The 22,314-nt window shown below is 39.1% G+C and overlaps 1 protein-coding gene across 3 annotated transcripts in view; it reads right to left on the reverse strand.

Annotated features, from left to right (window-relative positions):
* LRCH1 (leucine rich repeats and calponin homology domain containing 1) overlaps window positions 1–19,809 on the reverse strand; it is a 114,066-nt gene extending 94,257 nt beyond the window's left edge. The window contains exon 1 of one of the 3 annotated variants that reach the window (XR_007776642.1): window positions 19,441–19,808. Coding sequence is in view for 2 of the 3 variants with exons in the window: in XM_050970244.1 (XP_050826201.1) it covers window positions 19,441–19,687 (247 nt within the window). In the remaining variant the exon portion in view is untranslated. Of the gene's footprint in view, window positions 1–19,440 lie in introns of all 3 variants that reach the window. The other 2 variants (XM_050970244.1, XM_050970240.1) reach the window with 2 other exon arrangements.
* Window positions 19,810–22,314: the final 2,505 nt, after the last annotated feature.

Below are 22,314 nucleotides of genomic sequence, written 5' to 3' on the forward strand. Positions count from 1 at the left end.
AGAACTCTAATAAGGCACCACAAAAAAATACAAGCCAGGAGAGAATTTTAAACTAATTTCTATTTCTCAAATAAAAATTAATTTGGAATATTTCTAAGTATATTGTAAAAATATACTATACTTTTAAATTAACACAAAGTAGTTCTGAACTTTAATATAAACCAGATATTTAAATCAAGGATCTTTTCTGAGTCTAGAATATTCATATAAAGTGCAAAAAAAATACCCAGAGAACTGAAGTTGTTACATCAAAAACAATTCCTTTCTAGAATCTCTTGACTAGGTTGCTTAGCTCTCCTTTAGGAAACTGCTCAAAAGAGAATTCTGTTTGGTTTCTGGCTATTGCTTCTATTTTCAGCAGTCATAAAGGAAAGAGGACATTCTTCAGAAAATCTTCAGGTTTCATGTCAAGGATCTGCAAATAGTTTTAATGGGATGCCACTTCAAAGCTTTTATGTAATCAATGTTTTTCAACTTGGAAACTACTGTTCTAGAGAAACTGTCCAAAGTGAAAAATCAGTATAAGATTTCTTCTGCAATGAAAAATCAAAACAAGATCTCTTCCATCTCTAATTCCAACAGATCGAAAACATTTACAGAAAGTCTCTCTGACATGGAATTTCCAGCAACACAAGTTCAAAGGGAAAGGTTTTTCCATGCTTTTATTTCATTAAGAAATTATAAGTCACATCTGAGTAAATTTTTACACACACTTGAATGTTACATATCTGACAGCATTGTTAAATACTTTTCCTACCTTCATCTATTCTTTCAAGTTCAGATGCATCATACATCTTGATTTGAGAAAGACACAGGGATGCCCCAGCTGTTACAGTGGTCCCCATCTCTGTAGCTCCAAAGCACCAGGACTGTCTAAAGAGACTTTGGGCATTTACTGCCACCATAGTTAGGGACACACCTGTATCAGCATTATATTACTCTTCTCAGACCCTAAGCAATCTTGGAAATAATGATTAAAACTTATATGGACATACACACAGAAATCATAAAATCATGAGTGAAGAGGAGGGTAAAATCTATTTTTTCTTGCTAAACTCTAACCACATTTACTTAGAAAAACAACTGCACAAGGACACAAAATTAAAAATAGTAGGATAGAATTCTGAGGTGCTTACACTTTTCTCTACTTACTCAACCTGTAAAAACAGAAGAGGGATTTTAAACCAATAATCAGCTGCATCCTTTATAATAACATTATATAGTTACATAACAAAATAGCTAATGCTACATTATTACCTAAACACAATAGTGTTCAGATATGAAGAAATTACTGTAAAAATAACACAGCATGTATTGTGAGTAGCAACCAAAATCAGAATCAAATATATATGAAATATATATACCATTTCTTTGAATAAATTCTGCATAAGTCACAAAAATTTAAAACTGATCCTGAAAAGCTCAAATGATTACACTAATTACCTTTAATTTTAAAATTATGGACTTTAAAATGTGCCTTTTTTTATATCCAGCTACAACTAAACAAAAGCCAAAATTTTCAGTCCACACGCCTGAAGTGTGGACATCTGTTTACATCATATCCCACATGTCTAAGGACATGGGCTCGCACATACCTACAAATGAGAGAACACAATGCACAAAGTTCTTTATTCAAATCCATCCTTGCCTGACAAACTGCATCATACAAAACTCTGGTTAGCAGTAATTTCAATAGCCAGTATGCTTTGAAATATTTTGCCTGCATGTACTTATGAAACTAAACAGATGTTTCTTTATGTGAGTAGTTATCCTAGGGAACAGTCCTTAAGAAGATACATTCTCCTGGCTTAACTGTAGTTTTATCCGGCAAAAAAGATACCAACCAAGGTATCTTACCTACCCTACCAAGGCTTAGAGAGGCCTATACCTGATGAAGCACATCTAAAAAGGAAAGTGAAATTAGAGGATGCCCTTTTCAAGCTGTTACACTTCAGATTTTGTTTCTCTGCAAAAATAGGTGGGCTCAATCTTCTGCTCCCCTCATTTTTCTTTGGTGTCAGAGGGAGGCCAGAAGGCATTTGCACCAAGACTCAACTTTTCAATGAACACACTGGTTTCATCACTGTGAAATGAGGTTAAACCAAAAGAGGGGAGAAAATAATTTCCAAGTGGCATCCTAAAATTCAGTATTGCCATCTTACTCTCATATACAGTACAGCTCTATTAATTCTGCAACTCCAAGTTAGCTACTAAAACACTGTGCAAAACAATACATTAATGCTGCATAACTTCCAAATTTTCTAAACCAGCAAACTGCATGAGAACGGCTAAAAGTGTAAAGGTAGCTCAGTGTTTACACAGTAGTTTAATGAGACCAGAAGTACAAGCTTCTTTAACAGCAACAGCAAAAAATGCTGCAGTCTAAAAAATTACCTATGACCACAGTAGTAGAAATCCAGTGGAAAGTCCCTTAAAAATTTATAGATGAAACAGTCAAGCACCAGTTAATTTACTGACAGGTACACTGACTGACAAACATTTTAAACAAAATTTGAGGAACACAGAGCAATCCCCCAAAGAAAATAGGTACATGCTATTGAACTGTAGAAATACAGCATAGTTGGATATAAGCTCAGTTATTATACTCACTGTACTTCCTTTTTCTTTAAAACATACAGCTTACTACTTTTATGAGAACAATATAAGAGGCAGTTTCAGATTTATTCACGTTCAAGTTCAAAACCATTGCATGCACCTAAGACACTAAAACCATAACTCTTCCCATAAAACCATAACTATTTGCTACTATCTTGCCTAAGAGTTACTCCTTGTTTCTTTACCATTAGCTAAAAAGGCTAACAGAAAGCACAAAACCCCAAAAAACAAACAAACAAAAAAGAAGGCATTCAGAGGACTAATAGCATTTAAACATTATTTAGAAATTTGTCACTTCCTACTACATCTGCTGCCTGCTCCATTCCTCATCAATTTCTCCAGTTATAACAGCAAAATTCTCACTAGTTGAAATCTACTATTCTGAAGGTTTATAGCCCTTCACAGTTGTTATGGGAATAAACAAAAAACCTCAAATACTGTTAAATGCTGCCTTAATGTTTTACAAGGAAGAAACATACTGGTAACCATGTTACAAAGTTACCATGTTACAAAGAAAATTCAATTAATAAAAGAGAGTTTTGTGAGAATAACTTTCTAAGACTTCATTTGATTAAATGTTACCATTCTTCAAGAAAATATGGTACAAAAAAACCCAAATATCCAAACAACAAAATCCAATGTAACAATAGTGATGCTTAATAGCACAGTCCTCAGTGCATTTCATTACATACTAATACAAGGCTGAATCATGAAAATAATCTGGTATCATCTTGCCACAGATGAGTTCTCCCGCAGATTTTCCTCTGATTAAATACAGAAAACAGGCTCCTTTTAATAGCTATGGTTTCTGGTAATTTGTTGAAGAAACTAAAGAGAAGAAACCAAAGAGAATAAACCTAAGAAAAAAAAGTATTTGTCATGCATTATATATTCTGTTCCTCCATCTTTGTGGGAGGAGACCTTTCACATCTTAAAACCATATTTCGTGAAGTTATATAGTAGACACACTGCATACAATGAAAATATATTGGCAGTTAACAGAAATCAGGAATAATTTTCTAACCTTCAGATCCTGGAATATAAGAACAAATTCTCCTAAATATTTTATTGTTTACATTCCTGCTGTTGCAGATTCCCCAAGACAGAAAGAATGAAAACCAAGGTGTAACATGCAAGACAATACACACTCTCTAGTGAACAAGAATAACCATATTCCAACAGCTCTAACTGCATTACAATCACATTATTTACCAACTCCTACAGTCTGGTGACACAGACATACTCAAACTCCTGCTGAACTAACTAAACTCAGATGCTGAGAGCAGGCTAAGTACAGCAGCATGACAGGAGAGTTTGCCCAGAAAGTAGGTTAAACAAGCCTGTGCTGAGGTTTATGCAGATGCAAAGAAGACTTGCAATCTTCCTTACACTGCTGTAACCTAGTCTGAAGTATCATTTGTTTTAGAACATTAGAACAGTGAAAGTCCCCCATACATCAGTCAGAAGGGATTTTGCCAATAACTTCACTCATGCCCACGTTTCGTGCTACCTGTTACCTGCGTTTGCGTATCAAATTTTCAAAACAAACAAACCCACCCACAACTTATTTTGCTTTGCTTACATGTACAGCTTTTCCTTTGTCTAATAAATTCACTAGCTCGACCCACACTTTTAACCCTTCTGACTCATTTCTCCATTCCACTGCAGAGGAATGAGTGAGCAGCTGTGTGGGTCTTAGCTGCCTACTGGGCTTAACCCAGTACAAATAAGTAAAATTTACTGCCATACAACTTTAAACAGTTTAGCAATTCTAAACACAGGCATTCCACAGCTGCCATCAGAACTTAAAGGAACAAAACCACCACACACTAATCTCAACACAGCAAGTCTGTGTCTCTGAGTATTTTTACTGAGAACTCCAGTCTTAAGTGCTACAAGCTCCTCATGAACATCTTTCTAATGGAGAAACCCCAAGGAACACAAGATTTAAAATTAAGACCACATCACATTCTCTTTTGAAGTGTTGTAAAAGCACTTCCAAAATGCATTAACCTAGGTCCTCTCTTCAGCATTTCTTTAACAGACTAACAATAAGAGTCTACATTTGGTAATATAGATGCAAAACACGTCAATTTATGTCAATAAACAACTGGAGCAAAACTCTACAAGTAGGTTTGTGGATAAATATGTCAGCAAACAAAAGGTGTCTGCATAGTGTGTTTTGCATAGCTGCAAAGCAAGGTTGTAAAACAAATCTAATCACCTTGGGTATTCTTTCACCACAAAAATGCTGGGAATTCATAACAAAAGGAATACCTGGGACTTCAAGATACTTGGAAATGCCTCAGTTAAACAAAATATGCTTCAGCTGACAAGAACAGATTGAACAAGTTTAGACTTGGCCCAGCTTTGCCCTGGTGGTTGGACTACATGACCTACAGGGGTCCCTTCATCAGCATCTTAGGTCCTTTCATAGTTATCCTGTGATCTTATAAAATTTAGATACAAAGTTAGAATGAAGTTATTAAATTAGCTGCAAATTATAACTGATATTTACCATTTACTTACAAAACAAATATTCTCCTAAAGAAGCTGTTTTTGTGAAGTTATAATTAGATCTTAACCTAAAGCTTTTAAAAGGACAACTCAAAGGAACCCAAATTATCACAAGTAAGAGAAAAACACGTACAAGAGATCCAAAAACAGGTGAACAGCACAGCTCTGCCATACAAGAAAGGCAGTCAAAGGGTTATGTTTTAGATCACAAAATTACCTGGAACCTACTCTGCAATTATTTATGGAATAGGTAAAATGGAATGGGTAAAAATCCAAATCACCTACTACTCTATCTTCATTGCCTTAGATTTGATCACCTGGACATCTGTACCACCAATTCACCTTAAACAGTAAGACTGCTTAGAATGCAATTCAATTCCTTTTATGTCACTTTCACTTCTAAAGCTGGTTCTTCTGTATCCATAGCACCAGTACATAAAAAATTCTGATGTCATCTGCATTCCACCAAGGGCGGAGGCAGACAAACACTTTCTCAAAATGAGTTCCCAAGAAATCCACATTCATAAAACCAAAACATCCTGTTTCTATAAATGGAGATGTCAAGCAATCCATTCTAGGACAGATACTCGGGGAGGAATTCTTAATTATAAAGAAATGTTACCTGTATTTTATTTAGAACCTTCCTTGATATGACACATAACCTTCATTTTTATGTTCCTAATTCATAGAACAAAATATGAAAGGAGACAAGTAAAAAATTATCACAAGAAAAGTCCACTTTGATATCTTTGAAAAGACATGATCATAAGCTAGGATTTGTACACTATTGAAACAAATCATATTCTACAGCCTCATACAAATACACTATCTACTATAAAGATTTTTTGTTTGCTCACACCAGAACATCAGTCATTTTGATGTGGTTGTAAAATGTTAATCCACCATCTACTCAGAGAAAATGAACAATACCCTCAAGGAAATCATTAAATGTCTCACACAAGAAATTAGTTTTATTTATTTCTTCACAACCCAGCATCAGTCAGGATTTTCAAGACCTTCCTCCCTAGAATACAAAGCCATTGCTGATAAAATCTGCGAGCGATTGACGGTAATGATGCTATAAGTAACAGCAAGGCCAAGTTATAGATACATGGAGAGCTGGAGCACATGGTAGGTCAGACACAAACAAAGTTATATTTAACTCTGTCATATGAAAACTTAAAAATACAACAATGAGGAATAGGATCATAGAATCACAGTCTTAGCAAGTGATAGTATAAACCTGGAACAATGACAATCATGAGCTCCCACCAAGTCTAGAGGTGCAAATTACTAAAATGAAAGTTGGGTGCACTAACAGTGACTACTGCAAAATAAGCTGAACACATTACCTGAAGGAAGGTATTTACAAAGCAACTCACAAACTGCTATGTCCAGTCATCAATAACAAAGCAAAAGACAATAAAACTGTTAAAACACCCAAAAACCTGTAGAGTTTCATGAAATTGCAAGATTTGGGATCTGAAGTCATATTCAGAGCAGAACACCAAAGGGTCATCTCTTTAGGACTGTCTCACAAGCCCTTGCAACATTTAGTACAGCAATGTAAGATAGAAGCAGCCTCAACTCTGTCCCCCACTGCTCTGAGGGAGGTTTCCTCCCCAAGAACAGGCACAGCAGGCAAAATCACATGCCAGCTCCTTAATGCCACAATTCCAAGCCTGCCCTAGGAGTTTAAATCCACCATCATAACCATTTAGATCTTCACCCTATTTACATGGGCAGTAGCTTTCAGCAGGAAGCTAGATGGACAATTGCAATGGCATCCTAAATTACTGTAATTGGAATTATCCCTCATTAATCAAATAAAGAAGTTTATTGAATACAAAAGTAAAAAAAAAAGTATAAACAACTGCAGAAAAATAAATGCCTTCTACGGTGGATTAGCTGATCTTGTTAAGAAAAAAAGAATAAGTGACCAGAAGTTGAAGCTAAAATACAAAATTGCTGTGTAATCTCTTATTTGTTTCCAAAGGAAATATATAATCAATCATACTATTATCACTGGCATCCTTTAAAACCGAGACAGTACACGAGTCAATTTCTGATCTAGATACACAGACTTAGGCAAGAAAATTGATGGCCAGCATTAAGCAGAGGGACAAACGGTATCAACATCAAAGTCTCTTTTATTAAGACAAATCAATTGCTTCAACATGTTTCAGCAAGGATAGTCCACTACCATCAGCATGTAAACAGCAGTACAAAATAAGGTGAGACAGTCTGGAACAACAGGACTAACTAAATACTCTTTAGGTATTAGAGAAATTCCTCTGAAACCAAGAACCTTCTGTTCATAAAGCAAAAAAACCTGGCAGCTTACTATCCTCTACCATTTTCATTTGTGCAAGACTGCTTCCCAATTATTTATTTACACTCTTCCACAGGAAAAAAAAATAAACTGCAATTTTGGAGATAGCTTTCTGAGATGCTCATGCTTTACTACCCCCAATACCTTTACTACCAATACCATTGGTAGTACCCTTTACTACCAATACCATTATTTATTTCCTCATTTTAGAGCCTTAGCACCAATAACAAAATCTGATAACTGTCTTTGAAAAGCTATTCACTAGACCGATCATCTCAAATTTCTGTGATAACAAATCTAATCAGAAGTCACTTGAGTTTGGCCATATTTCCAGATTACTATGTTAACAAAGCCTTACACTGCAAAGTTAGAACACAAAAAACCCACTACTACCCACCCATTTCCTGGGTGATTTTAAAATGAGGGTCTGATGGATGTTTATGAGCTATGTCTAGAAAAACTCTGATTCTCATGCAGAATTTGTCCATGTTGACTTCACACACAAGAAGAAAAAAAAAAGCTTTTTTTAAATGAGTTCTATTCCTGAAAACTTTACTTTCTTGCAGCACCATGCATTACTTCTATTTAGCCCAATACAAAATACTGGGGAGAAGGCTAACAGATTTGTGAGGAACATAGAGGGAAGCAACCTCCAGCCTTTTTTGCAAGTTTTCAGACCTTTTATTGGTGTAAGATTTTTCAGATTTAATTAGCCCGTTCACTATTTCCTGACTACTTCAAACTCCATCCAAAGTATTTAGAAATCGTTCAGAAACTTACATTTATAATAAGCAAACATTCACATCTAGTAACCGATACATTTGTTTCTCGGGAGAGGGCAGTGTTAGGGTTGTGGCGGATTTTTTTCCCTTTTAAAGGTAAACCCTGTAACACTGGAAACTTCACAGACTCCTTCTATTGCCTACATGAACAGTCTCAACTGCAATACTTGAGTTTTACTGCTCCCACAGCAATACCCTGATTTATTTCTTCATTTTAGAGCCTTTCCCTGTAGAGGCTAAACCTTACACTGTCTCTTACTTCCTTTTAACAAGTACTTGTAGAAAAGCCTCTTTTTCTTCAGGCTACCAATGCTTCATAGATAAACATGGCTTAAATTTTTCTGATAAATGGGATGCTGGAGGGATCCCAGAGCCACATCTCCCACAGCTTAACATTTAAGTGCATAACTAAAATGCTTCACTGAGACTACCAATTACTGCAGTTCTGTTACTACCACACAGAACTGCTCAACACCAAATGGAGCTATGAGATTCCAGAAGCCATTTTTAGCCCAGGGCACTAGGCCAAAAATAACCTTTTCAGTTCTCTAGGAAGCCAAATGTACAAAGATATGAAAACTGGCAGAAGGAGTACAGCACTTCTTGCCAAAATACTGATTTTTTTTTTTTACTGTGTACAGTTACTACTCTTTCATATTACCCGATTCTTAACTGATTGCAAATCTATAGCAATATTCTTTTCAAGACTATTTGTGAGTTGTACATCTGTGCCAGAAGCTACTATAAAGTGAGTTTCTGCATTGTGTTAATTTAAAACCACTCCCAGAACTTAAGACCTTAATGGAAGCTTTATGTCTTTACTGCTATCCCAACATCTTCCAGAACAAAACTAATTCAAATACCTCAACATCCATTCTTCAAGATATTATATACTGACAGTTAAAAAACATACCAAAAAAAATCTCCAAAAAATACCAGAGAAGCAAAGTTGGATTCCATTCACAGTTTTGTCTCTGATCTGTTCTGAGATCTGGATTAAGCCATTCAAAATTCCTGCTTCCGAGTTTTTCCAATCTATGCAACCAGGGGATAACCTGCATCCTTATAGAACAATGAAATAACTCACTGAGCAAAGTTTGCACAGTAATTTTGTAATGGAATCACAGAGCAAGATCTATGCTAGGAACAACTAAAAGTAGAAATCTTAAAGTCATTATATTAATGACTTAAAGACTTTAGCTCTTAAAGTCATTACATTAACAATCAATATAATTACATAAAAGGCTTTCAAATTACAAGAAATTCAAAAGACTACTTTCTCTACCCGTACAAGCTCCTGACTGGTTGGCTGAATGTCAAAGTCACACACAGCACATTTCAGCAGAGCAGTAATAGCAACAATACCATGACATAGAAGTGTCTCATGGTCTTCACCATGATAGTGTCTGTCTTATCTCTAAATTCACTTACAGAAATGTCAGCAAATTGAAGTTACTGGTTATTTTAAATTAGTTCCGATTTTCTTTCAAATGCTAAGATCCACACCATTTGCATGAAAGATTGTTTTGCAGAGAGTGTGCCAGATTATCTTCACTTTTTATGGTGAATTCGAGACAGCACATGGAAAAAGAAAAAAAAAAAGTAAGTCCTGAAGATGGGGGAGAAATTTGGCAATTTTTAAAATGAAAAACAATTTTAGGCTCTGCAGTCTTTTCTGTCCCCCACAAATAAAACCTCAGAAAAATAACATATAAAACTATACATTGCCAAATTAACATAATAGCTTTGCATCACAACTGAAAGTTCAGACAGTGAATGGAAACATCCATTATAACATGGCTACAATTCAGTAAATCAGTGTTAATTTCTGCACATTATGACTAAGAAGCTACATCATCATATTGACGCTATATAGAAACTAGAAGGAACTGGCACTGATGGGTCTGAAAACAAGTCAAAACATTTCACATGGATGGCACAAGGATGTTCTTGTTCATACATCTTCCTTCAAACACACTAGTAAGCAGAGGGAAATAAAATACCATGCCTAGCAAACCTCACAAGTGACAGGACATGCGTGAGCGAGGAAAAAAACCAAGTCAGTAACACAAGGCAATCTGAACGGCTGCTGAAGGGAACACAAGCAAGGAGTAGGCATTCAGCCAGACTGGAATTCAAACCTTGGAAAGGGGATCACAGACAAAACTTACCGAGCAGGGAAACTACACTGTACAAAGTGGAAGGCAAAAGGACAGTTTTCTTGAACTGGGATGAACTCAAAAAAACCAACAAAATAAACAAACAAGAAGCCCCAGCAACACAACATAAAATGAGCATGGGAAACCCTGGGTTAAGTTGTTCCCCTTGATCAATCACAGCTTTATTTAGTAACCAGGGCATCCTTGTCCTGCTCCAACTGCTGAGAAAGCTCCTTTCAGCTTTGACCAGACACCCATTCCAGAAACCTTCATAACAGCCTGCATTTTTTAATTATATAACATATGAATGACACTATGTTCTTCCTCCTTCCCCACTGAATAGACACACAGCTTTCTTGTTACTACCCTTACCCTGCCATAAAAAGACTGAATCAAAAGAATTCAGCTAAGCCTCACTATTTACAAAATACAGTAATATAACAGCATAGGAACTACCTGTCTATAGTTCAATAACCCCTATTTCTTGTGTCATTAAGTTTTTAAATAGTTAAAAGTGCAAATAGTACAAAAAGTCATTTTAAAAGTCATGATAAAAGCTTTGGTGACCATGATAACATGTCCTTAAAATCAGACATAAGGTTCTTACTATACATAAACTATTGCACTTGCATTTTTGGTATTTTGCCTTACCCTGTAAAGGTTATCCAAGCGTGTTCTGCTCCACGTCTTTCTTTGGCTTACCCTCTGATTCAATTTTCTTTTCCTACCCCATTTCTTGCCCATTTCACAAAACTTCTCCATCAGTTTCAGTGATTTATCTTTGCACACATTTATGAACCTGCTTCTTTCTGTTCACCAAACAACAGATCCAGCTTCTCACTCATGCTTTTCCCTTCACATTTAAATGTGGTTGGATTTTTCCCCCATCTTATTTATTTTTCCTTTTTGGCTGTCTAATGTAATGCTACAAATGAGAGGTGTCACTGCAAATAGCGCAACCAAAGATGCAGACTTTAGATGCTAAAAAACCTCATGTCTGATCACATAAGATAGATTGAAGTGAAAGTGTCATTTGCAGTCACTTTGCTACTTTTGAAACATACTACTTTAGAATATAAATTAGTATTACAATAGTATTTTAGTATTCTTTACAGTATAAAGAAATCAAGTCACATGCTATGTTTGAATATATTTCCAAGATGTACTTTGCTGAATTTTACTTAATTCAAAAAATTACTTGCCTTAAATCCTTCACACATATATTATTGCCAGCTGCTCAAGCAATGTCACTTCCTACCAGAAATAAGTATTTATCAGACTAAAATAGTAGAAAACACCCAGTTTATATGGTTAAATTCAAAACCTAGATATTAAAGCAGTTACTAATCTAGTATTTTAAAACACCATGGTCCTGAAAGGAAATAACTACTGCACTTCAGACCAAGGAATAAAATCACGCATCTACAGAAAATCAACATAAAAAACTTCTCCGTTCAGCAGCACAGGTCGCTGCTAACATGGGTGCTCAGCTATTTTGCCCTGGTTCTGCTTTTCATAAAGACCAAGAACTCTATTCTGATATTTAAAACTTCAAGCTACTTCCAGTAACTTCTCTAACCATTCCAAGAAGAACTACCTCACATAATAACCATGAACTTAGCAATTAGCTTTTACAAGTTCTAAATCCACACAAGCTCAGCTGAACATGAAACACTTCATGCAGCTTCAAAAGCAAGTGCAAACCTCCTCAGGCTCCAAATTAAGTGCAAAACTAACCCCCACTTGGCTCTGCCACAATCATCATCTCACAACTTTTGACTTTTTGTTTTTTCCTTTAAGAATATTTCTCCTACAGCCTGGGATAGGAAGACAAAAGACTGTTATTGTTATTTCTATTTTTAAATAGTTAGGAGGTTTACAGACATTAGGGTGTTCTGCACCATACAAGGAAAAAAAGAATAAAAAGCTGGCCAGCAAGACACCCTCAGAGAAAGACGCTAGGGAGAAAACGTTAAAATTTCATAAACAAACCCCTCCCACAAAGAAACATCTATGCACAAATTTAGCAGAAACGAACTATTCCTCCAGAAGCTTAACCCCTCAGTTGCATTCCAAAGAACTCCTCTGATGGGTGTATAATACCTTGAACAACATGGTCAGCAGAGAACAGTCAGAAGCCAAATGTAACACCATTTCTAGTTTTGACAGTGATCCGCTCACTGAACACAAGGATAATGCTTCTGACTCTTTCAGTTTTACACACTGGAAGACAATAAATGGGTGCACTTCCCATAAATTTGCTCTGCTGAGACCAGAATTAAGATATCTCTGGTTTGGGAAGTGCCATTTCAATTATTTAAATCATATTGATTTTAACTGTGAATTAGCAATCTAACCAGCTTGGAAATGTTCATAAACCTAATAAATGCTTACTAACAGTCAGCAAGAACACGGTAGGCAGAGAATGATCAGCAGTCAGCCTATGGCCCAGAGAAGTTACTCATCCTTCCTAGAATGATCATTCTGATATACAAAACACCAGTCTCTCCATCTTGGTTGATCTTGTAACTCTGCAAGCAGGAAAATCACTGGGTTTTCCTTATGCAGGCAAATGGATGCTAAGCTTCCCAAGCTTAAATTCAACAATTAGTATTTTAAAGTATGAATTTGAAACTATTATTTGTACCATAAAGTCTGTAAATGTCATGTATCTTGGAGCCAAATAATTGTCTCCATGTTTATCTGATTCTCTATGCACACAATTCTAATCATTATGAACATACCTGGCATTTTTCCATTTTTCCTCAGTTTTACAGATTTCAGAGAATTATCCCAAGCCATTACACACATTTACCTTCTTTGATTTCATCTATTTTTTTCAACAGTTCCTAAGTTTTCACTCTCTATGACACTTCTGCCTTTAAGAGTATCATCTTTTTACCTATTTCCTTGTTCAAACCTATATTGCACTGGCATTTGCCCCCTTCCTATTCCAAGCCACAGCTCTACTGTGCAAATATTCATTCTACTTTGTCATAGCTGATTCTGCTTCAGCCTCTTCCACTCACAGAAGTATTCAGTGTTTTCAAAACTCTCTGTATAGAAACCGTGTTAAGATTCCTACAGTCTCTCCTGTTTAAGAGATGTCTAAACCACGATGCCTTTTTTGCTGAAGACACAATAGAAACAGACCAGAGAAGGACTAAAAGAAGGCTCATAAACAATGCGGGGATATTGGCTTCTACCTCCCACCAGTGATCACAGGTGAACAGATATGCAAAACTGCTTGTCTAAAAGCATTTGAAAGGGAACTTTTAGCACCTTGACTTTCATAACAGCCCTTCTAGAGCTCTGAGTCCGTCTTTTCCAAGCAGATTGGCCAAGGATGCACAAAGCAACAATATTTCTACAAAAGCCTTCAGCTTTTATTCATTTACATGCACAGCACATCCAAACACAGCAATTCTAGGCAGAGCTGTTAAAAAAACTGCCACCCTAAAGGGGAAGTTCTCTTTGGGGGTAAAGGTTAAATCCATATCAGAGCCTACTCCTGCTGAAATTGAGGAATTTCACCCTTTCTCTCATCCCCCCCCATGGTTTTTAGGCTGTTATGTCTCCTACCTCTTAGCCTGTGCACTAGTTATGAGTAGCAAGCAAGTCAAAAAGAAAAAAACAAACAGATACAAGGGAAACACACACAGGAGAGCCAGTGATAGAAAGCCATTAATCTGCTCAAGCCACACACTGAAACAGTAACCAGACAATTGTGTACTCATAATTTGTTCCATGCAACAAAGACAGTCTGAGCCAATTCACTTTATTTTGTGCTGAGGAGTGTGTAACAGCACCTGCAAAGTCACTGGCTACATTTCAGCATAAATCTCCAGACAAAAGAGACAGCTTTCAAAAGTACCACTGACTAGACTCTACAGCAAGAGAACTAATAGACTGTTTTCAATGGAACTCGATAGCCTTGATGTTTATAAGATCCACAAGCAAGGATATAGTCAGGCTTCAGGAAGAATAAAAGGGCCAAGAGGGTTTAAATGGTATTCTGCAGTTATAAGTTGCTATGCACATCCATGTTTCTAAAAGAACTCTTAGTTCGAAAAAGCTCTTTGCCAAAACATGGCTTATGAGTAAAAAAACAGAAGGTAGAATATGTTGGCACAGAGACCACACGATCAGGTGGTGTCAGAAACTGTTAAGCACATAATAATAATTACAAAATTGATTTATCTTCATGTTTTAGCCATAAGAATCACATCTCCTAAATTTTGGCTGCAGGGTAATATTCAATTCATTGGTGATAATAAGCAAACAGACTTATTCTCTCTCCCTGTCCTAATATACATAAGATACTGGTTTTTTTTACACAAAGAGTAAGTAAGGTTAGAAATCTTCAAATAAACACAGAAAGGCTGTAGGAAGGGACTGACTTTTGAAATTAAAAATAAACTGAGTTCTATAACTTTTTTAGCCTTATAAAGACATTATTTATTGATACAAGTTTAAGTTAAATGACCATAATGAGAGGCTCTCCACCTTATCCAAAAAAACACACAATTTAATTGAAATATTAATTCAAAATTATCAATTATTCAAAGCTATTATCAGAGAGAATTCTTAAAAGGAGCAGGGCATATTAAATATATTTTTCTCTAGTGGCCAAATAACAACCAAATTCTAAACAAGAGTTCATATAGTGGTCACATTTGATATTTGGAAGTGTGCAGCAGCACAAACAAGCCATGACATCCTGCCCAGTACAACCTGCACTTAGAACAGGTGGAACCAACTGCACATCTGCTGAAATTAGGAGAATTCTCACTTGTGAAGGAAGAATTACATTAATAAAGCAGGTGGAGAAAATAAGTAAGAATAAATTATGGGAATTTAATGTACACAGAACCATAGAATGGTCTAGGTTGAATTGAACCTTTAAATGTCATCTAGGTCAACTCCCCTGCATGAAGCAGCAATATCTTTGACTAGATAAAGTTTCCCTGAGCCCCATGCACATCATACTTAATTTTTAAAAAAGTGGGGGAAACAAGAAATACTACTGTTGATGTTATCAGCAAAGAGGAACAAAAGGAATGTATTTCACCCAAACCAGCATCAAGGCTCACAGTGATACTATGATTTTTCAACCTTGAAAGCAAGTCCATTGTTACACAGTCGAAAAAACTGTTTCAAAGATGCTGCCAGGCAAAGGTGTCTTCAATACAGCGTTGTCTGACAAGTACAGTCCACTCAGAAGCACTTTAAAAAACAGCAGGTAGGAGCTCTTTTATCAAGAGAGCATTTTATTGCACGAAAAAAATACACATTCCTTCAAAAATTTCATACTTTTCCATGTAGGAATAAAACACTTCAATTTGTAATTATTTTCTAATAATCTGATAATCTAGCATGTAATTCAAAGAATTTATTTTCTTCCCTGCCAGGTCACTACCAGCAGCAGCAAGTAATCCCTCCCCATGTGCCTAATTCATCCTATAGAAATGGATGAAGCAGGTATTCATTAGAAAGGGTTTGGAGGATCTGTCTTCAGAAATACAATCAAAGCCCACAGAAAAAGGCTGAAGTAATACAGTAGTCAGCCATGGTTACATCTCTGGGGCCTTTGCTTGCTCTTTTATAAAGTTACATGCTTCCAGCATTCCCAGTGGTTTGGAGGAATATAATTGCATGCTATTACTTAAGAACTATGTGATTACTGTGCCACCACCATCCGCATAACCCAGCCTGTAATAAAAGTGATAAGAATAGCATTTATTATTTTTGAAATGGTTTTTGCATTGCATTCACACTGATGTGGTTTAAAACGTCTGACTAAACTCAAAACACTTTGCATAGAGGTTTTCTTTTCCTCTAACAGTACTGAACAACATGAAAACTCCAGTCTGTGTGCAGAGACCTGACCAGGTCACTCAGCACTTGACCAGAACTCTCAAAGACTGAGGAAGAAATATTCTATCCCATTTCTATAACCAAGATGGATTTAATGCAATTAAAAGTCACCGAAGAAAAAGCATAACCAGAAGCAACAGGAATAGAAAGTGACAAGTACAGTTCAGCCTCTGTAGTTATTACAGAATGTAACTGCAGTGAGAATTAGAAAAACCAAACTATCCCATCCCAGCTGCTAAGGGCAAACAAGCCATGTCCCTTTTGTAAGTGCATCAATTGCTATATAAAATCTGACTTCTAACTTCAGGAAAAAAATAAATGCATGAGCAGAGAACTTAAGAGTTGATCACTGTTTTCTTCCTCAGACCTACAAAAAGCACTCAGAACCTTTCTAGAAAACAAGTTTGATAATATTTTATTAAAAAGAAGCTGTAGATGATCACTTTCTGAACCAAAAAATATTTTCAGTCTGCAGTATTAAAACACTGTCAAGTGCAGATATGGTTTCAGTTTTCTGGAAATTCCCTGCTACTCAGAGCCCTAAACTTAACCCCCCTCACTCATCTCCTCTACATCAAGAAGTATCTTCATTTTTCAGTGAGACTGGCAATCCTCTCTTCCCCTAAAAAAAACAGTAAAAGGCTACCCCTACCCCAAAAACCAATGTTTCAGGACTTCAGAGACATGTCAGCACATCAGATCCAAAACTACAGATCCCTCATTTCAAGGATCTGTTCCAAGTAGTACAAGTTTTATACCATGCACATTTATGGAGAGGAAGCCGAAGAGAAAATTCCCATCAAGAGTTTGCCCCAAGAGTTTCAGAAATCTGGCCTTAAGCCAGGCATCTCTTCTATTTATATATTTGTTATGTAATGTAACAAATGGAAAAAAATCATGGATTTGTTTTTGAAATATATCAACACACAACTTTCAAGGCAGTTCCCATTACACAGTTACAACACGCTGTAACAAACAAAACCTTAAAGCAACTATAGATTAACACAGTGTTCTTCTAGAAAGTGACAATGATAAAAGGGCTGCTGTTGTCACAAGATTAAGACAAGGGTTGATCTACACTGCTGTTTATATCAAACAAGAGAATGAAAACACAATTCTACATTCAATTTCATATTGAATGTTTTCCACGTAAACTCTGACAAAAGCCCAATAATGCTTGACGATAAAGGCTATTTTTTTCCCTAGAAAAATAAGCAGAACAAGCAAGCATGTAAGAAGCAAGTGCTACCTCTACATACTAAACACAGCTCATGCCTGTACGGCACATACTTAAACAATACACAAATACTAACATGCAATCACTACCAATCAAACAATTTTCTTCCCAGTATACAATCCCCTCAGTATACAATTTGTTTTTCCAACAGTTTGGTTCCATACTAAACAAGCTCCATTTCTGGATTTCCAAACTATTTATCTTTTGCAGCATGTCTGCTAGAATTCAACTTTGAGAAAGAAATGAGATAAAAAATGCCTTGCTTGGGATGACAAGCTGAAAGTAATTCTTCTAACCACATAGAGTTCCCCTACCATGCCTATCCCTTTCACATCTGCTACTGAGTCAGCTAATGGTTAGAACGGTAATTCATGCTATCAATTTATGGTAGTTTCATTCATCAAGCCTCCTTCACTTTTTTTTTTTAATTGATATAACCATATAGGTGCTCACACAGACCAATGTGAAATCCATTCAGCAAAAGCCATCAAGTAACAAAGTTAAACAACAATAACACATGACACCTACCATACATCTGAGGCACTCACTCTGGGACAGACACAACAAGCACATGTGTCTCCATACACAGGAAGGCATAAATGCCCTCATGTGCAGGAGTAGCTGAGAACTTAGATTCATGTTATCAGATGTCTGCATGCAGGTATAGCATCTGTTGTTTTGTGGGACAAGAACAAGCGACTACACGTCTCCTGCTCTGCTGCCACAACACAACTGTCTCCAGCAGGCAAATGGGGACACAAGGGCATGTGGAGGCTGTATGCTGAAGACCTTAGCAGTACACTAATATATTCCTCTAATGCAGGTTTGCATCCTTCTACCTAGTGACACTATGTAAAGAAGGGTTAGGTTCCATCACCTGGGATAAACAGGAGCAGGAAAACTCACATGACCCTTTGAGGTGGGCCTGCCTCCCTGGGTGAGAAATAAGTGTGCCCTTTTTCATGCTGGAAAAAAGGTATGAGAGCAAGTTAACACAGACTGAATACATGTCCCCTCACCACTCCTGCCAGAGTGGTTGTCAGGCCTGTCCCCTCTGCAGATTTATGTAATGTTGGTGTCCCCCACTGTAGAGTACATACAGTGCCTGTGAAGACAAGGATTTCTCTCTACATTTGCCCTGGAAGATATTATTGCAAAAAGCTGGCACTTGTGACTACATGACTGTAAGGACACTAAGGGGCATGCCAACCCCAGTGCTGAACAAGTGGCATTTGTGAGAGGTGGCATGCCCCCTGGGGCACCTGCACAGCAAACAGTCTTCCTCTGGACATGCCTCCCCCTTTGGCACGCAAATAGGTGACACGTTTGGAGGCACAAGAGTATCTCAATGTGGTTACATACGGACTTGCATCCCCTCCGTGCCAGGTGAGTTCACCCACGAGCAGCAGGACAGAAGCAGCAGGTATCCACCCTGGCACCGTGTGTGCATTCCTGCCGCGGCTGAATCAAAGGTGGGCTGGCTGCCACCGCAAACCTCAGCAGTGAGGGAAGGAGACGCACATTCCCCAGAGAGAGAAGAGGACAGGTGCGAGCAAGAATTCCCCACACATTCCCTCAGTGTGCCACGGGAGAGGCAGCCCTGTCTCACCAAACGCCGGGCGGGGGGATGGAGGGGAGCTTGCACAGATCCAGCCATATGGAAGCAAACACCTACCTCATACACCAAGGCGGGGGGAATAAAGAAAGCACAGGGTCCACGGAGAGATGGGGGTGGGCTCGGCTTCCGTGTAGGGAAGGGCCCCGAGAAAGGCGAACGAAAGGGTGGGGAGTGGGTGTTCGCTTCACCGAGAGGTCGGGTGGCACTCAGGGAGCGGGGAGGGGATCCCGGGCGATTCAACAAACCCGCCTTCCCCGCTCCCCGGCCGCCCCCTCCCTGCGCGCCCGCTCGCCCGGGCTCACCTGCCCGCACCGTGTCGGAGAGGTCGTGGCTGAGGGCGGCGGCGCTGCGCGGGAACTCCTTCAGCTTCCTGCCGCTCAGGTTGAGCCCCCCGGAGTGCGCCGCCTCCTCCAGCGCCCGCTCCAGACCGCGGTTCAGCGGCGCCTGAAGACCCAGCGCCCCGCTGCCGCCGCCGCCGCCGCCCACCCCGGCTGCCGCCGCCAGAGCAGCAGAGGGGAAGGGCTGCGACTCGCCTCCCAGCGTCGCCATCTTTCCCTCGCCGCTGGGGCTACCCGAGAGGGCCACCGGACCTGCCTCCCTCCTTCCCTTCTTCTCTCCCTCCTCCTTCCTCCTCCTCCTCCTCCTCCTCCCGCTCGCGGCGGCGGCGGCGGCGCGAGCAGGGGGCGGAGGCGCGCGGCCCGGGCGAGGCGCGCCTACTGCGCATGCTCCGCCCCTCCCAGCACAGCTCCCCGCCGCGGCGCCACCTAGCGGCGGAGCGCTGCCCTCAGCGCTGAAAGTGCCAGGGGGGAGGCGGAGAGGGGGCGGCTGTCCATTGTTTCCTTGCCACAGCATGCCTTGGGAAGCCAGCCCGGGAGGCCTGCCCACAGCCGATTTGGGCCCCTTCTGCGGGCAGCCGGCGGAACTGTCCCCCTGCAGGGCCCGGGGCTGGATGGGTGGCGGTGGGCGGCGGGCGGTGTGAGCCTGCAGGTGAGCCGGCAGCAGCGTCTGCGGGCTCGGCTTTCCGCATTGGGAAGTTAAAGGCTGCAGCGGCTCTTCCCACCGAGCGAAGCTTTGGGTGTATCTGCCCTGCACATAGCTTTGGGTGTATCTGCCCTGCAGATGGCTTTGGGTGTATCTGCCCTGCAGATTGTCTTTCTGTTCTGTGCTTCTGCCGCAGCGGCCGGTTCACACCTGTCTATGGCTCCTGCGCACAGCCTGCCCCAGAGGGGCCCTCGAAGGATTTGTAGTGACAAACCAAGCATAGGAGCCACCATCCGAGCGGGTTAGGGTGATGGGTGACCTTTCCGAGCGGGTTAGGGTGATGGGTTTAGTTTATTTCCCTCTTTCTTCTCTGCAGCTTGGCGAAGCTGAGCCCAGGAGATGGAGAGGAGCACGGCTGAGTGCTCCCACACACAGGACTAGTACAACATCACTCCTGACCTGTGCTTCACAGACCATTACGTTTCACTCACTTACCCTGAGCCTGGTAATCAATGGCTGACGTTAAACCAAAGCCTTCCCAGCTCCAGGAAGTTCAACCGCTCAGTGATACAGGGACAAGGAAGACCTAATTGGCACAAGGAAATAACCCCAAGTTTCTGAAGAACAGGAGACATCATAGCAAGTCTAGCAGTCACAACCAGAAACAGCACTGGGGAAAAAGGTGTTAAGAAAATGGGAGAAAGGATGTTAGAGGTGGGTCTTTTCACATAAGAATATCATACCATCCATTAAATCTTATTCTTTATAGTTAAGCATTTTTCATTTATGTTTTATATGCCTTGTATCACTGCAAAAGTGTCAGCAAGCAGCACAGCAGTGTTTTTAAAGAGATACAGTACATTAACGAAAGAGCTGTAAGGTTGATGGGTAGGAGGGGGTTATTTTACTGTAATAACATTTATAATACACCTAAAATACAACCCCTGAACTTAATCTCCAGTGCAAAGTCCCCTTATATCTACTACTGCCAGTTCTTCATGTTTAATGCAGAGATCTTAGTTTTTGGCATGACTAAATCAGTGTACTACCAATTCAAGGAAATTCTGGATGCACCAGAGAGTAAATCTTGACAGCATTCCTTGGAACAGCCCCTAGCCGAAGTTAACCAACAGTTACCACAATATTTGTGCCCAGATATCACATTGCTTTTGACAAAGCTTGTTGGTGGGTTATGAAGATCGTATTACCCACAAATTTCCACTAGTTACAGCATGTTTTGGTTTTGTTAAAACGTTTAATTCCAGTTTGTGTGCAATCATTGCATTGCTGCTGGAAAGCATAAAGAAATAGATAAATAGCTACATCTTCTCAGCAATTTAAAGAAAATGTCGATAAACAGTAAGTAATAAAAACATTATTCAATTCAAGTTTAATAAACTGTGAATAAGAACTGCTAGGCTCCCCCGATATTTTTAAATGCAATTTCTTAAATGCAAGTTTAATGAACTAAGTACTATATTCTTATACACTTAAATAAATCTGAAATACTGTAGGTTTTATAACTCAGTAAATGACTTTGCATGGGAGATATCCTGTGTATTAAATTACCCGACATCCTGGAATTTTATTTGGAAATTTTAAATTTAGAATGAAACATTCAGGCAGCATACAAGAAAAATTCCTCTTTCAGCATCAGGTCTTTACAGTCAGGAATCAGGCCTGTCTTATGGTGAGGTTTGTGAAGTTTTCTCACCAGTGGAACACCATGTCCCTTCCTCCCCCACTTCTGGTAAGACATTATTTCTAAAGCTGATTTTTATTTAAAAAAAAAAAAAAGAAAAAAAAAAGGTTTTATTTTTCTCTTCATTGACCTCACACCATAACACCAATGCTGAGAATCAGAATCAATTCACAGCATCTTGCTGAAGGGAGATTAGCAATGATACCTTTCTCAGCCTTATCTGAAGGACAACTTGTCCTCCTTTGCAGGAGGTACCCAAAGCCCAGAGGAGCCACCAGGTTACCCTGCTTGCAGGCAGACACCATGTGCCCACCTTGCCTGCCCTGCTGGGTTCACATGAGGGGCCTGTGGCTGGCAAAGGCAGATGGGTCAGCACAGCCTTCCCTTTGAAGACAGGGAGCTAGGATTACAGAAAGGCTGAGGCTACACAGGCACTTGGCCTAGCAGGGGTTAAAAATGTAGGTTTTACTTTATAGCAGTGCAAGGGCACATA

This window comes from Serinus canaria, chromosome 1 (assembly GCF_022539315.1).
Source record: "Serinus canaria isolate serCan28SL12 chromosome 1, serCan2020, whole genome shotgun sequence".
In the NCBI taxonomy this organism is placed as follows: Eukaryota; Metazoa; Chordata; class Aves; order Passeriformes; family Fringillidae; genus Serinus; species Serinus canaria.